This window comes from Falco punctatus, assembly GCF_963210335.1.
Source record: "Falco punctatus genome assembly, chromosome: 1".
NCBI classification, from domain to species: domain Eukaryota; kingdom Metazoa; phylum Chordata; class Aves; order Falconiformes; family Falconidae; genus Falco; species Falco punctatus.
The window spans coordinates 37,184,741-37,199,414 of NC_137580.1; the positions used below are offsets into that span (position 1 = coordinate 37,184,741).

The 14,674-nt window shown below is 39.2% G+C and overlaps 1 protein-coding gene across 7 annotated transcripts in view; it reads right to left on the reverse strand.

Annotated features, from left to right (window-relative positions):
- Positions 1-14,674, reverse strand: part of CLCN3 (chloride voltage-gated channel 3) — a 70,766-nt gene that overhangs the window by 39,593 nt on the left and 16,499 nt on the right. Inside the window, exon 1 of one of the 7 annotated variants that reach the window (XM_080372327.1) lies at positions 1,468-1,712. The exons of 5 other annotated variants lie outside the window; for them this stretch is intronic. In XM_080372327.1, the coding sequence (XP_080228453.1) occupies positions 1,468-1,549 (82 nt within the window). In that variant the 5' untranslated portion in view covers positions 1,550-1,712. Of the gene's footprint in view, positions 1-1,467; positions 1,713-14,674 lie in introns of those variants that run through there. One more of the 7 variants, XM_080372331.1, reaches the window with a different exon arrangement.

The following is a 14,674-nucleotide window of genomic DNA, read 5'->3' on the forward strand; positions in this document are numbered from 1 at the left end:
GGGAACCTCCCACGCTTTAGTAGTTTGTGCCCATTGCCCCTGGTCCTGTCGCTGGGCTCTACTGAGAAGAGCCTGGCTCTGTCCTTGCACCCTCCCTTCACATATTTATATACATTGATAAGATCTCCAATTCACACCTTCCAAATGTGCTAAGAAAATACCATCCTTCATTTCTCATAAGCCTGACTTGGAGAACTATCCAGGACTTGCTATACAGTTAATGATCAGGGCCTAGAAAAAAAGTGCTTGTCTTAAAATAAGCCATACTGGAACTTGTTGATATTCTTAACATATGCTGAAAAACCTTCTAAAAGTCATAAAAAGACCACCACAAATAACCTTTTGTGTAAGCTACTAAAACACAGCTAAAAATGCTAGATGAACATAAAAAAAGTGTAAGCTAATTTATTTATAGAAATAGAGATTAAAAGGAAAGGTGAAACAAGAAATTAACATGGGGGGAAAATTAATGTAAATCGTATCTTTATTCTTAGCCTACGTCCTCTCTTAATACCATCACTAGCAGCAATAAACGTCGATAACTGTGTAATTTTAGATTAGCTGATTTATACAAAACTAAACTGAGAATTTGCCACATTTACTGTTTTTAAACACGAAAATGTAACCATGAAATCCAACCAAGAAAAAGCCACACTTATATCCTCAGAATTTGAAGGCATAACTTCATTATATTCCAATACATGCCACAACTTCTCTCAGTATAAAACCAGACCTTTATAGAACATATTCTGCTTTAAATTTGCAGTAAGAAACAAAAGGCAAGCTCAAAAGAGGATTCCCCCTCCCTGAACACTGATAACACTCTTTTCTTTTTTAAATCTGTTTCCTGGCAAGCAGCGGTGTAAATAATCTATGACAAAGCTCCAGTTTCTTAAGAGCTCATCAATACTGGTTTAACTGAGGTATTGCAATTATATAGCTTTCCGTTCTCATATCAAATATGTCAACAAAGAGTCAAGTCTAAAAGCATGTACAGAAACTTCAAAGCTAGACAAACACTGCTCCTATTCAAGTTAGCGAAAGGCATGAAAATAGCCTATTTAATAAACTCTTGCCAATTTGGTCATGGCCAGTCATAACCACAATTGGGGGGGGGGGGGGGGAATGCGTGTTGTTTACGAGATGGTTTTACTGATTTAAGAGAAAAAAAGAAGAGGAGGGGAAAAAAAAAAAGGAGGGAGAGAAAAAGGAAAGACTGCCACACATCGAAGATGGAGTCACAAGCCGAAGAGATGTGAAGCAGGACTAATCTGCCCAGAGAGAAAACAGTCAGTGACAGCGCAGGGACCAGCTAGACCCGGGATCTCCTCCTACAAAAGGCATCGGGCTGGCAAAACAAAGCAGTGCGATCATTAACAAGCCTTCCACACATCAGCTTCATATCGGAACAGCAGTCTCACACATCCAGATATGCAAACAAGTAACTCGAACGTAAATTCGGCGTACCTCGTTTATGCAACTCCCTGAGCGGAATACCATCTCCTCCCCCGCCATCGTAGGGCAGATAGGGATCGGCAGAGACATCCATGGATGTGACGAACCCGAAGCCCGTCTGCCGGCTCAGGAGGGCCGCGGCATTTCTTACACAAGGGCGGCCGCGGGGGACGCTGCCATGTTTGACCAGGATCCGGCCTGCGCGCCGCCGCCTCGGCGCAGGAGCCGGCTCTGCCGCCGCTGATGTCAGCGCGGGGCGGCCGCAGCCGCTGCCACTGGCTGCGCGGGCGGCGGGCGCGGCCCCGCGACCTGCGCGCCCCGCCCCGCCCGCCGCGGGGGGGCGCCACCGCCGCGGGAGCCGGGGGGCCGGCTGTGGCTGCCGGCGGGCGGCACGGAGCCCGGCCGCCACCTGGGGAAGGGGGGGGGGGGGGGGGGGGGGTGTGGGCGACCGCGGCGCCCCCGCCCCGCCCGGCGGGCGAAGCGTCGAAGGGAACGGTCTCGGGGTCGGGCGTGCGAGCGACGGAACAAGTTCCCTCCCACGCCTGCAGCTGCCAAGCCCGCAGCCCTGCCACCGAGGGCACGGGGGTCACCGCTCCGTCAGAAAGGCAAAGCTACCAACAACCCCGGGATCTGCACGCACGTTGTTCGCCTTTCTGGAGCCGCACCAGCAGAGACCCACTCAGAGTCACACTCGCCTTGTCTCTGGAAGGGAAAATTCACGTATTAGCACCGGGGTGGGGGGGGAAGCCTGGCTCCCGGCAGTTTTATTTACTCTTTTCAAACATCAACATGATTACCACGGAGGAAGAACGATGTAACCCGGCTCCGCGGGGCCAGCTTACCCCGCTTGCACCTCCACCCCCTGCTCCACACTGCAGAACTTTAAACTCTACGGCAGTGAAGTCAGATTCAAACATACCTAACTCAAATTGTACGGTGTCTCCGAATTTTTTGTGATTATTATCCTGGTATTATAGCTGCATAGTATCAGTACTGATATTAAAAAAACGGGGACACACAAAACATAATAAACACAAGTCCATACTTAAGCTTGCATTTCTCCAGACATTGACAAAATGCTCCCAGTCCTTTAAAAGCCGCAGACTCAAAATAGGCACCAACCCACACGAATACTAACCAAGGTGATACATCATCCAACAGTGACTGTTACAGCTTTGGCAAAATCCGAGCACTTCAACTAACCGGCCTCTAAAGATAGGAAATCTTAAGCTGAGTATGTAACTGCTCACAACTGAAACAGATGTTATTATATACATATATTAATCTATGTTTACTGTATGATCTTGTGCTGCTCCTATCTTGCAATTACTGGTAAGAAAACCATTTTACATGAGACTCCCATAGTTCAGTTGTAATGGAATATGTAAGAGCTGCACATTGTTTTTCCTTTCCTTCCTCTCCAGCAGGTAAAATAAAATCATGTTCCTTGATCTATTATTCTCAGTGTTCCACTTCAGTAACATGTGTCATACATTAACTACACAATCCTTTAAATTGCAGAGATTAATTTTCGTCAAACTACATTAAAAAAAATGCTCTCAAGAGCTGAAAACGCATTATGCACACCTTTAGATATACTACTTCAGTATAAAACTTCAGTACATCTTGCACATGTGTATGTATACACACAAACACACATAATTTACATAACCAAGGGGTCCCAGTGAAATCACTGAGACTATTCACGCTTGGCAAAGTTGAGGATATTGCGTGACTGCAGCAACACAGCCCAGCATCCGTTTCATTCACGCAGGACACAAGGAAAGGAAGAAATTTTATTATGTAGGTCTTTTCACCTCTCAAAGTGACAAGACAGACAACTCTTTTTAAAAAAAATCTTACAGTGCATTAGTTTCTTGAATAATTTTCCAAGTATGTTCTTAAGGAAGTGGTTTATGTTATAAGCCAATGTCACAAGCTGTGTACCATAAATTATATTTTTAGCACAGAGTAGGACATAAAAGAATACTACATTTACGTCATATGTCAACGTATTAAATCTTAAAAATATGGCTCCAATACAAATGTTGAGAAAATACTGTTATCTCTATAGATGCAAAAACAAGTGAGAATAAAGGGGGGGGGGGGGGGGGAGAGCATACATATAGCAAAAATACATTTTCAAACCTTAAAGACTATCACCTCCAAGACAAAGGTAACCCTTGAGCCACAGGTACTCTGTTCTAAAATACTGGTGTCTTCTACTGGGTTGAACAGATGTTTCTATTTGCTGTCATCCAGACAAGGAAATGGTTTTGAAGAGCGGCCTCCTACAATCACCTTCTCAACATGAGCAACTGAATCAAAGCTCTTGAATATCCAAAAGTGACGTGACTTTCAGAGCCATTTATGCATTCTCACTATTTCTTTTTGCCTGTGAAAAAACAAACCTAAGCACCTCTGAACTTTAAGTCAATGTAATGCGCATAATTTAAGTAGTACAACAGAAATCCCTGAGCACTCTCAACTCCTTATCTCAACAGCACCTGGAAAGAAGTCTGTAATCTTATTGTAAGTCTTTAAATAAAAAGTCATTCTTAGCAGGAAGAAATGCAACAACAATTTTATAGCCTGAAGAAGGAACTGTCAGTGCATTTATTATGTCGATTATAGAAGTCAACACTAAGTTCAACTCCATATTCAAGAGAAAATGAAATAAAGGATATAAAGGACTTGTATTAACAGAGTCTGGAAAATCACTGCTCATTTAAGAATCTGATGTGGTTACTGAAGGCCTAGAACGTCTTAGAGCTGATAATAAAAAGCAGTCACAGCAAAGAAATAGCTAACTTGTTGGCTTAAACGTGTTCACTGGAATAAGGGACATGCAAAATTTCTACATAAGTCTAAAAATTAAGTCCAAGTTGGAAAAGATAAAAGGTGTAAGTAGTTGGATGTTCTATCAGATAAACTTTAGATACAAGGGAAAATAATAACAAGAAGTCTGCAGTGTAAAACAGATACAACTTTGTATTTGCTACATAAAATTGCAAGAGTTCACCTAATACTGAACTGCAACAGCTCTTCCAAGGTCACTGCTTATAGACTGGCTGCCCAATACAGCCCTTTGTCTAGTCTTTAAAAGCAGAACAGTCATTTTCCCTTCTCAATTACAAGCAGCTTGTGTTCTCATTGTTCATAACCACTACCACCGTGTGTATTCCCTTCCCTACGATACCATGAAAAGCATTGTGTGGGTTTTCTTTACCAAAAGAGACAGATACTATGTGTGGTAACCTGAACTAGTTAAGTCAGTCTTTTTTCATTTTAACGTCTAAAAGCCTATACAATTTAATTTTTCCAAATTACTCTTCTTCTACATGGTCTGAAATAGTGTCTGATTTAAACTGACAATGTTATATTCAAAAGAGTACAACAGTTATTTCTGTTGTGAAGTTCACCAAACTCCAAAATTGTAGTTAGTGAAATGGTGTGTCTGGTTAACTAGGTATTTGGGGTATTAAAGAGCACGTAACATTATGAACACATGTTGCAAGGCCTAAAATTAGTCTTACAATAGCCTTATTTTCAATGACTGAGAAACCCTTAAAATGGCCAATTTGGTACATAGAACAGCTCATATGTAAACAGCAGGTTTGTACAGCAGCTTGCTTTCATCACAGTAATGATAGACTAAAGCCTCTGTCCCAGAAATCCTCCGTGCCCAAATAACTTCACACATCTGAGTGCTCCCCTGGTTCTCAACAGGCACACAGTGGTGTTAACCATCACTTATATGCATCTATCTTTGCAGAAAAGGGCTTTAAGCCCATTGTTCTAGAAATATCACAATGTCTGTGGGTGACACACCTTTAAAGCATATGAAGAAAGATACCTTAATCCTCCCTCCACACCTTGTATTTTCCCTTTTAGGGAGAGAGAAGAAACACAGTCAAAATAAAGCCTCCAAAAATATAAGAAAAAGTCAGAGGTTAGACACATCCGATACACCCAGGGAAAGGTGTTTTGAGGTGACAAAACAAGACCAGTGAAAAGAAGGGGAGTATCACTGAGGTATGATGGCCTGCTTACCCAAGGTTGGAGGGAGGGCTTTAATTCTGAAGCACTATTCCACCATTTCATACTAAAAAGATAAGGTTTAAGCAAAACAGTCAGGCACCTTGTTACATATAAACCAAACATATTCTCTCAATCCCCTCAATTACTTGGTTTATTTTGGTGAATGTAATTTCATAGTACCAGGTAACGAAAATGAAAATTGTGTCCTTTATGAAATTCCAAATATAAGATTGGAGATATTGAATTATTTCATTAAAGTAAGAAGAGATGCCAAAAACATATCTGATAATTACAAATGTTAGTGTCAGTGATGCAAAATATTTTGGTGACTTTTAACTGTAATTTTTTCCCCTATCACTATTCAAAACTAAGGCTTCTCCGTCACCAGAGCTAGAAGATAATGTTCTCTTGAAAAATGATACATAATAGAGCACTCCTCAAAACAGCTACCATCTCCAACCATTCTGAAAAATAATTTAACTCATATGCGCCCTCAGTTGAAGGCTGGGCATGAAAGATTCCATTTACAACAGGGCACCAAAAGTATATACAAAATGTCTCAAAACTTACTGTGCCCCCCATTCCCTTTCCTTCATTCCTTTTCTTTCCAGCTTTATTCTCCTGCCTTCCCTCCCCCCCGATTCTTTCTTTTACCCTTTTTCTCAATCTATAAAGCCAAATTAAGCCCAGGTCTAATCCCTCTACCACCTTGACTTCTCCTTTTACTTGTCTCAGTTTACTAATCTTGCAGCCCCTTCAGTCTAACTTTGTTCATTCCACATAAAATGGTACATCTCTCTCATCTAGGTCACACAGAGCCAGCAGTGGGAACACTGAAGACAATAAAGGAAGGACAAACGTCCTTCTTCCAGTTCTGGTACCCAGACAAGGTCCGAGATGAAAAAACTCAAAGATGCAATCACAGAAAAAGCAAGAAGAAGGGAGAAAAAGAGAGCAAGCATTCAGTTATACATAGCTTCAAATTAATACACTGTAAAAAACCCCAAACAAACAAAAACAAAACAACCTTTTAGAGTCCCAAACTTCATTCATTCATCAGCATTATCTAGAACACTGTGCCTGACCAGTGGTGTTAGCAAAAAGCTCCCAGCTATTTATCAGACTATATATATAAGACTCCATTAAGCCATTTCCATTGCCCTATCATCAAAAGCCTCAATGAGGCAGACAATGGCAGAAAAAATTTTAAACCAAATATAAAATTAAAGCAGAACATCATAAACTTATAGCATATGCTGTTGAGTAGTTCAAGGCAGGTGGGGTTTAAACAAAAGTCAAAAAGACCCAGAGGCAAGTGCTTGGTAGCAATACACAATGAGATTTTTTTTGTATTTGCATTTTATTACACAGGGGAGTAAAAAAAAGCTTCTTGATCACAGTTTCTTTTTTCATAATTGTCTGTTTCCCACAAATTAATTACTTAATTTTGCTCACAATCATTTCATCCAGCAGAGAACACTTTATTCCAGGATGTAGCCTAATAAGCTTGCTTCTTCACTGGCTACAATAGCTTCTTGAATTATGCCTCTACAGCACTGTATAACTTCGAATGCTGCTTTTACTCTGAAGTCAAACCCAACCAAACAGAATGCAGAACAGATCACAGAGCCGCAAGTATGTTGTGTAATCAAATCTGAGACTCAATTCGGACGCTGACTTCTGCCCAGGGCAGCTGAACCTTCACTGGGAATCAATAAAAAAGGAATGAAGACTCCCCACTGCCATGCAAACCTTTTGGGCAGGAGAAGAAAGAAACAGAGAAAAAGAGGAAATAATGAAATCATGATGCAACATTAATACCCAAGACCAAAAATAAACTGGAAAACCCCCAAGCATTTGGTCCCTGAAGACTGCTTTGACATCTTGGCCCAAAACACTGAAGGCAAAACTACTCTCTTCAGTTTTCTTTTCACTTCTTTCTGGGGTTGTCCATCACACTCTTTTTGATCTATAACCCAATGATGCTGCAAAAAAATCCTTGACATTAACAGACTACATATAGCCATCAGTGTGAGGGGTGGAAGGTTTTCTCCTTTTTTTATTAATTGGTTAGCTTTACACTGACACTAAAAATATCTGGTTTTACTGTAGTAATCCTGTAAGGAGGACTTGGAAAGGAAAAGGCTCTTTGCTGGCTCTTTTCTGCAAACAGGTCACTTTCTCTGATTCTTGAAGAGATTCTTAACTACTTTCTTTTTTCTGTTCTTTTTCTTTACAGGGTAGGCTTTTACTACAAAAGTCCTACTGTGTTTTCACCTTTGTGTATGTGTCCTTTCCTCACACTCCACTCTCCTAAGACTGTAGTTACAACTCAACAAGAACATCCAGCATCAGTAGGAAGTGATCCTGGCTTACTTAGCAGCTTTCCTAAAGTTTACTTCTCCTTTTAGTCAAAATTCTGCTACCAAGATGATCCTGTTTTTCCTCTTACATAAATGCGTATAAGGAAATAGGTTTTTTCTGCTAGATTGCCCTTATTCTGTTTTAAGGCTGCTTATTTTTGGCCACTATTTCCAACTTGCTGTTCAAAGTATGTGCAGGGGACAAAATTACAGCACCAACGTGTATTCCTCCCTAGGTATGAAACTTACTTTCTATCTTTAAGAACATTATATCTCCATACACACATAAGCTGTATGAACACAGTGCCAACTTTGTGTGCCATGAACACAGTGCCAACACAGCCATTTTGTATGTTGTTAACACATATTACTGTACTATGCCAGGCAGATTTGAATTCCATGAAACTCTGAGCTCAGTACTTAGTAGTGGCCAGAGTAAGACCATGACATGCCCATCTTTCAAATGCTATGTAAAGTTCCGATCCCCCCCTTAAGCTACAGACACTAGAAAAGGTTCAGAAAGGGGCAGTGAAAAGGATTCAAAGCATGGAATACCTGCAAGGTCCAACCAAGCAAACCAGAAGTCCTTAACCTGGAAAAGAGGTAACTGAAGAAGGAAAGAAATAAGTAGCAATGGAAAGAATTTTTTCACCATCTGTTCTAGTAACAGAGCTCTTAAAATAGTCATCGTTTTAGAGAATCAAGACCACTACAAACAACAAGGGCAAGGACACAAGAAATTTTTGTTAATGAGTATAAAGGTATAGCAAAACACGAGCTATGAACAATTTGATAGCTCACACTAGTGATTAATAAATATACCTGCTCACTGATTTTCTCTAATTAAATCAGTGCTCAAACTTGGGATTTTAATCTATGATTCTTTCCACTCTCTTCTTAAAAATGAGAAAGGGACTACCACCTTTCACAGTGACAGCACCATGCTATCCACGTGATAATCCTTGTTAGTTTCTACATGCATACGGCCAACGCATGATAGGCCTTATCAGAGTAAGTGTACTTGGCAAGATAATCAAGCCAGTCTAGTTTCAGGTCACCCTGTCCTCATGTCATATCAAACCCTGCTGTTTCAATCGCAGTTTCATTTTAATAAGCTAATAATATCCCCTAAAACCCTTATGTATCAGCAGAAATATTTTTCACAGCTGCAACTATCAACAAGAAAAGAGCTTAAACATTTATGCTGTATGAGGGTGGGCAACAAGGAAGTCTAAGTTAATGCACAGGCCGGTGTTAGCCTAGGCAAGACTCTGGCAGTCATAGCTGTTCTCAGCAGTATTTATACTGGATTTAGGTTCAAAATAAGGAAGAGAAGGTGGTTCTTCACCTAAAATGTAACTAAGCTGTTAGAGCTTGCCAAAGGACGGTGCAGGTGCTAAAGAATTGCTTCAAGAAAAAGTTAGTGCAAGACAAATACATTGATAAGGATTAAAACTCTAAAAACCACTACACAGTTGAGAGGCCCTCAGCCATACAAAACTGCTGTACAAGTATTCACATGCCTATGACTTACTCACCCTGTTCTTACTCTTCCTTAAGCACTGACTTTTAACCACTGTCGGTGACAGGATGCTGCGCTAGGTGGGTTTGTGGTTTGACCCAGTACACCTGTTCTTGTGTTTCAGGGACATCATGATACCCTCTTCCAGAATAACATTTCTGTTTAATCCAAGCAGATTAAAAGCTTTCACTTTAAAATGCTGGTAAGCAAGAATATCCTCAAAGGTAGAAAACAAGAATGCAGCCTGACATAAATTTGGTTAAAATCATATCTGCCTCCTTTGGTGACTTAAGAGAACAAATCAAAGGTAAAATGAATAAATGAAATATTATTAAAGCTGTAGTGAATATTTGTTATTTAGCACCTAAAGACTTAACCATCAAATTAGACTTAATTATTTTATTGTACGCTTCAGACTCTTCTTTCCACATACCTACATATACACCATTGCATTTTCTCTGCTTTCATTCCTTCATTTTACACTATTCATACAGCATGCCTGGGAGAAGGACATAGTAACACACCACCAGGCTGCCAAGTCAGTAATAACTGCCTCAGCAGCATCTGTTAACAAAAGCAGTGTGCTTTAAGCACTTCAGCAGAGCTGCAGAAGGAAACCAACAAGACTGTATAATACCAGAAAGGAAAGAATGAATTAACAGTATTATGATTCCATCTTCCACAGTATCAGGCTAGAAATGCATAAGCTTGATGTGTCTTGGAAAGTGACGAAATCAAGATTTGTAAATACAACTTTGGCAGGAGAGACTAGTGAGACCACTCAAGGTCTGTTGGTATGGTAAGTTCTAAAACCAACGCAATTCTCATATCCTATAAACAAGTTTTCAAAGAACCGGTCATGGCATTTGTAAAAAATTGAAATGGTCAGTATTTGTTTTTAAACATTTAAGAGAACAAGAAATTAATTGGTTACTGAATCTCTACATACATACTGTCATGTTTTACATCCCTCAAAGTCTAATGCCACACCAATCCAACTACAATCTCAAGGCTCAGACTAACACTGTAACACCATTACAGACTGTTCAACTAAAACTGTATCAAGTGAATTTTCATTTTGGACAATAATCATGTTAAAAAATAATAGAGTTCAAGAAAATCACTATCACAATGAACAGGTAAGATGCTGTCCTGGTTTCAGCTGGGATGGAGTCAATTTTTTTCTTAGCAGCTGGTACAGTGCTGTGTTTTGGATTTGGTGTGAGAACAACCCTGATAGGACACTGATCTTTGTAGTTGTTGCTGGGTTACATTTATACTAAGTCAAGGACTTTTCAGTTTCTTAGGCCCTGCTAGCAAGAGGGCTGGAGGGGCACAAGAAATTGGGAGGGGACACAGCCAGGACAGCTGGCCTGAACTAGCCAAAGGGGTATTCCATACCATGGGACATCATGATCAGTATATAATCTTGGCGGAGCTGGCCAGGGCCTGTTGACTGCTGCTTGGGGGACTGGCTGGGCATCAGTCAGTGGGTGGCAAGCAATTGTACTGTGCATCACTTTTTTTCCTCCCTTCCCTTCGGATTTTATTCCTCTCCCCATCTCCCTCCTTTTCATTACAATTGTTATTGTTCTTACTGTTTTGGTTTTTTCCTCCTATTTTATTTTAATTATTAAATTGTTCTTATCTCAACCCTCAAGTTTTATATTCTTTTCCGATTCTCCTCCCCATCCCTTGAGGTGGGCAGGGAGTGAGCAAGTGGCTGTGTAGTACTTAGTTTCTGGCTGGTGTTAGACCACAGCAGATGCAAAAGACATTTCAAACAGATGCAACTCACTCATTCAATAATGACATCCAGTAACTAAGATAAAACTTCTTTTTCCCCTTAACCTAAGTATCTTGTAGTCAATTTTTTGTTTTCTGCCAGTACTTTTGAAATCCTTGAAGGAAGAACTTTACTAATTTGCCAGTTCTCCATGTAAGCATAATGTATACCAACTTGTGTTCCAGAAGGACAAAATTAACTTCATGCATTACTAATAAAAAGAAGTAAAACACCCCCATGATTCTGTAATTGTCAGATATCCTGTGTTCAGCCGCATTAGTAATATGGCACACAGTCAAAATGTCTGCAACTGTAACTACAATCCAACAGGAAAAAGTACATGATAACCTGTTACTGACAATTTAACTATTAAAAATAAACTAGCTGTACCTCACTCACTGTTGCCCTTGTGATCAGAGCAAATCCTGTTGTCTCATGCTTCAATTTGTATGGCATCATTTGAGAGCAAATATATTCCTTACTTTAGAATAACAATGAGCCCTGTAATGCAAATATTGCTAACTTGGAAAATAGGTCGTATGTAACTTAGAAAAGAGATAATGATTGTTCAGTCAAGTCAGTTTTATACCACATGCATGGAAAACACAAACTATGTCAATGGTGCAAAATGATTTTGAGCACCCTTCTTCGTATCAGCTGTGGACAACAGGAAGAATCTGCTAATGCAACTTCCTTCCACACATGAAGAATATAACAGGGACTTAAGTTCTTTACGCAGGAAATAAGTTATTTTATTCTTTTCTTTGTATTCTTTCTTTTCTTTATAAACTGCAACAGCTAAATAGAAATGAACATATATGTGAAAGAACATTCATGTGTTGCTGGAAAAGATAATTATCTCTAGATCTTGCTTGAATAATTAACCTCTGATGTGGTACATGTTTCTTGATTATATAGAACCACCTGCACGTGCTGAAAGTTACAATCTATTTCTCAAATAGTGCCATAACATTAGTTCACTATATCATAGATTTACTGCCAGCATTTAGGGTGCTGCAGAGGGACTGGTTTGGTCTCTCACTTTACGCAAAGGACTTCAACTCATGAATAAGGCCAGTTTAGGAGAGCTCCAGTGTTTTACATCATGACCCGTTGGCATATTCTTTTTTTTCAGTGGCACTGCTATCACTGCAAGGACGTAGTAGCAGCTGTAGCAGCAGCTTTTGAATTACCAGTTTACAGGTTGTCATATTAAGGTTAACTATTGCCAATTTTATGTTAACACCATATGCCAGACTGTAAACTGTCTCCACGCTGAAGTCACAATATAAGCAACTAAGCGCCTTCAACTGAAGCAAGAATCATCACTATAGCTATTGAAAAGAATGCCAAGCTCATTCAGGACCCAGACTCCCACAGACAGATCAAAGTACCTTGAGGTGTAAACACCAGTGAGATCATTTGTTTGCAAACAATTTTTACTGCAAATAACGTTTAATCATCTGATTTCCATCGGTATCTTGAAAAATTTGCAGTCCAACAACACTACAAAAATCCCCCTCCTGCTGAGCTTCCTGTACACTCATATTAAAAAAAAAAGAATAGTGAAAACTGATGAGTTCTCTCTCATATCATATAAACATTTCTCAATTCTGAGTAAAATTACGGAGACCTCTGTTTCACGTCACTAGTTGGCTAACCCAGAGTCATAACAGGAAAAATTTTGAACATTTGAAGAGACTTGTTATACCGTTCAAGCTCAGCCCGTACCCAAGAACTATGTCTCAAACTCTTAGAGACAGGCAAGGGAAGCCAGTGCTGAGAGAAAAAGAATTGATCAGATATTTAATCTTCTCATTCATACTCCTCAGTTAAAATATTAATCTGATAATATATTTCAAATCTGGAGATTTCACTTCTGTTTAGAAATAATTATTTTCTTCCTCCATTAAAGTGACAGAACCCTAATGAGCTATCCTAGTGTAACAACTTCTTACAAGCTAAATAGTATAGAACTTCTATAAAATTTAAACCAGTAAATATTAGCTTATATGATTTAACTATTAAAGAACTGATAGCTTTGCAATGTTAAGTAAAACATGGCTTAAACTGACCTAGCAAGAAGCAGGGCAAACAGTCTAAAAATAAGAAGTCATGATGAAAATGATCTCCACAGATTGCATACATGAAGTACAGTGCACGTACAAGCACTGGTAAGACATCCTCCCTACAAAGAGGCAGATACTTCTGTTATCAGTGTAAGGTCACCGTACTTCTCATTAGACAGCAGATCAACAAGAAAAAACACTAACTTCAGTACTACAAAGAGATCAGTTTTGATAAGCAACAGAAGCAAGTTCTGATCAAAGCTGACAGGCAGCATCCCTTCTAGGCAGAGCTCTGGTGCAAGACATCCAAGCCTCCACATGCATAGCAATTTGATTATTTAGCATGTTAATACACACTATGCTCAAAGAATTTACAATTTCACTATTGTACTTTTTCTCCATAATGCTGCCACTAGAAGTCTAAAATTTATGCAAAGAAAACAGCTACTGGAAAACATAACAGGCACATGACATTCTACATATAATTAATCATGATATAACTACTATACATATATAAATATATGCATTAAGTATATAATACTACATATTCACAATTTCTGTATTCTTCTCAGATGACACAGTAAAGGACAGATCACATACATACTCTCAGATGGTGTTAAGAGAAACAAGGCTGTAGTACAGCATTGTTTTTAAGATAATGGTGAAAACCCCAGAAGGGACTACACAAATCCATTCAAATTGCAAATCAGAGGTGACACTAAAAAGGCAAATCTCTATCACTTAATTATTAAAGAAATCCAAAAGTCTAGGTGATAAGACTTTCTGAAAACTGGTTTCAGTTAAGTTCACTTGTTTAGTCCCATGTAAGAGAATTCCCCACGTAAAACAAGTAGTTTTATTATTATTAATAGTCTTAATAAATAAGACTATAAATAGTCTTAATAATATTAATATTAATTATACTAATCTATTTTTAGCATTCTTTCCTATTTTCTTCCTAATTCCACATGCTTTCAACTGAAGACATATTTATTCACCATTGAATAACAGCCTCAATGGCTTTGTAAGCCTCAGTTGAGTACTTCAGCATGAGTGGTAATGTGAATGGCAGTATTGGGCAGGCTTTATAGAATTGCTGTCCTAACAGCCAAGGGACTTACCAAGCCCACTATCTTCTATTAACTAACTGCCCTCTGAATGAGGGAGGAAACTACAAGTACTTTAGAAATTCCATATTGCTAGCTTTTTATCTGCCTAATATATGTACAGTTTATAGTGCAATTTTCGTTAGCCAAAAAAAGGTAGGAAAAAAGATGATTTTATAATCCTTCATTTTCTCCTCATTGCATGGTCTTCTTTTTTAAAAATCTGTTATTCTGTATTTTATTACATAACCTGTAAAATTATGATGAACAAACTATTGTCCATGGCAACCTACCCGGATCGGGTAAGCTCATGACTGTGCTCCTTTGTACTC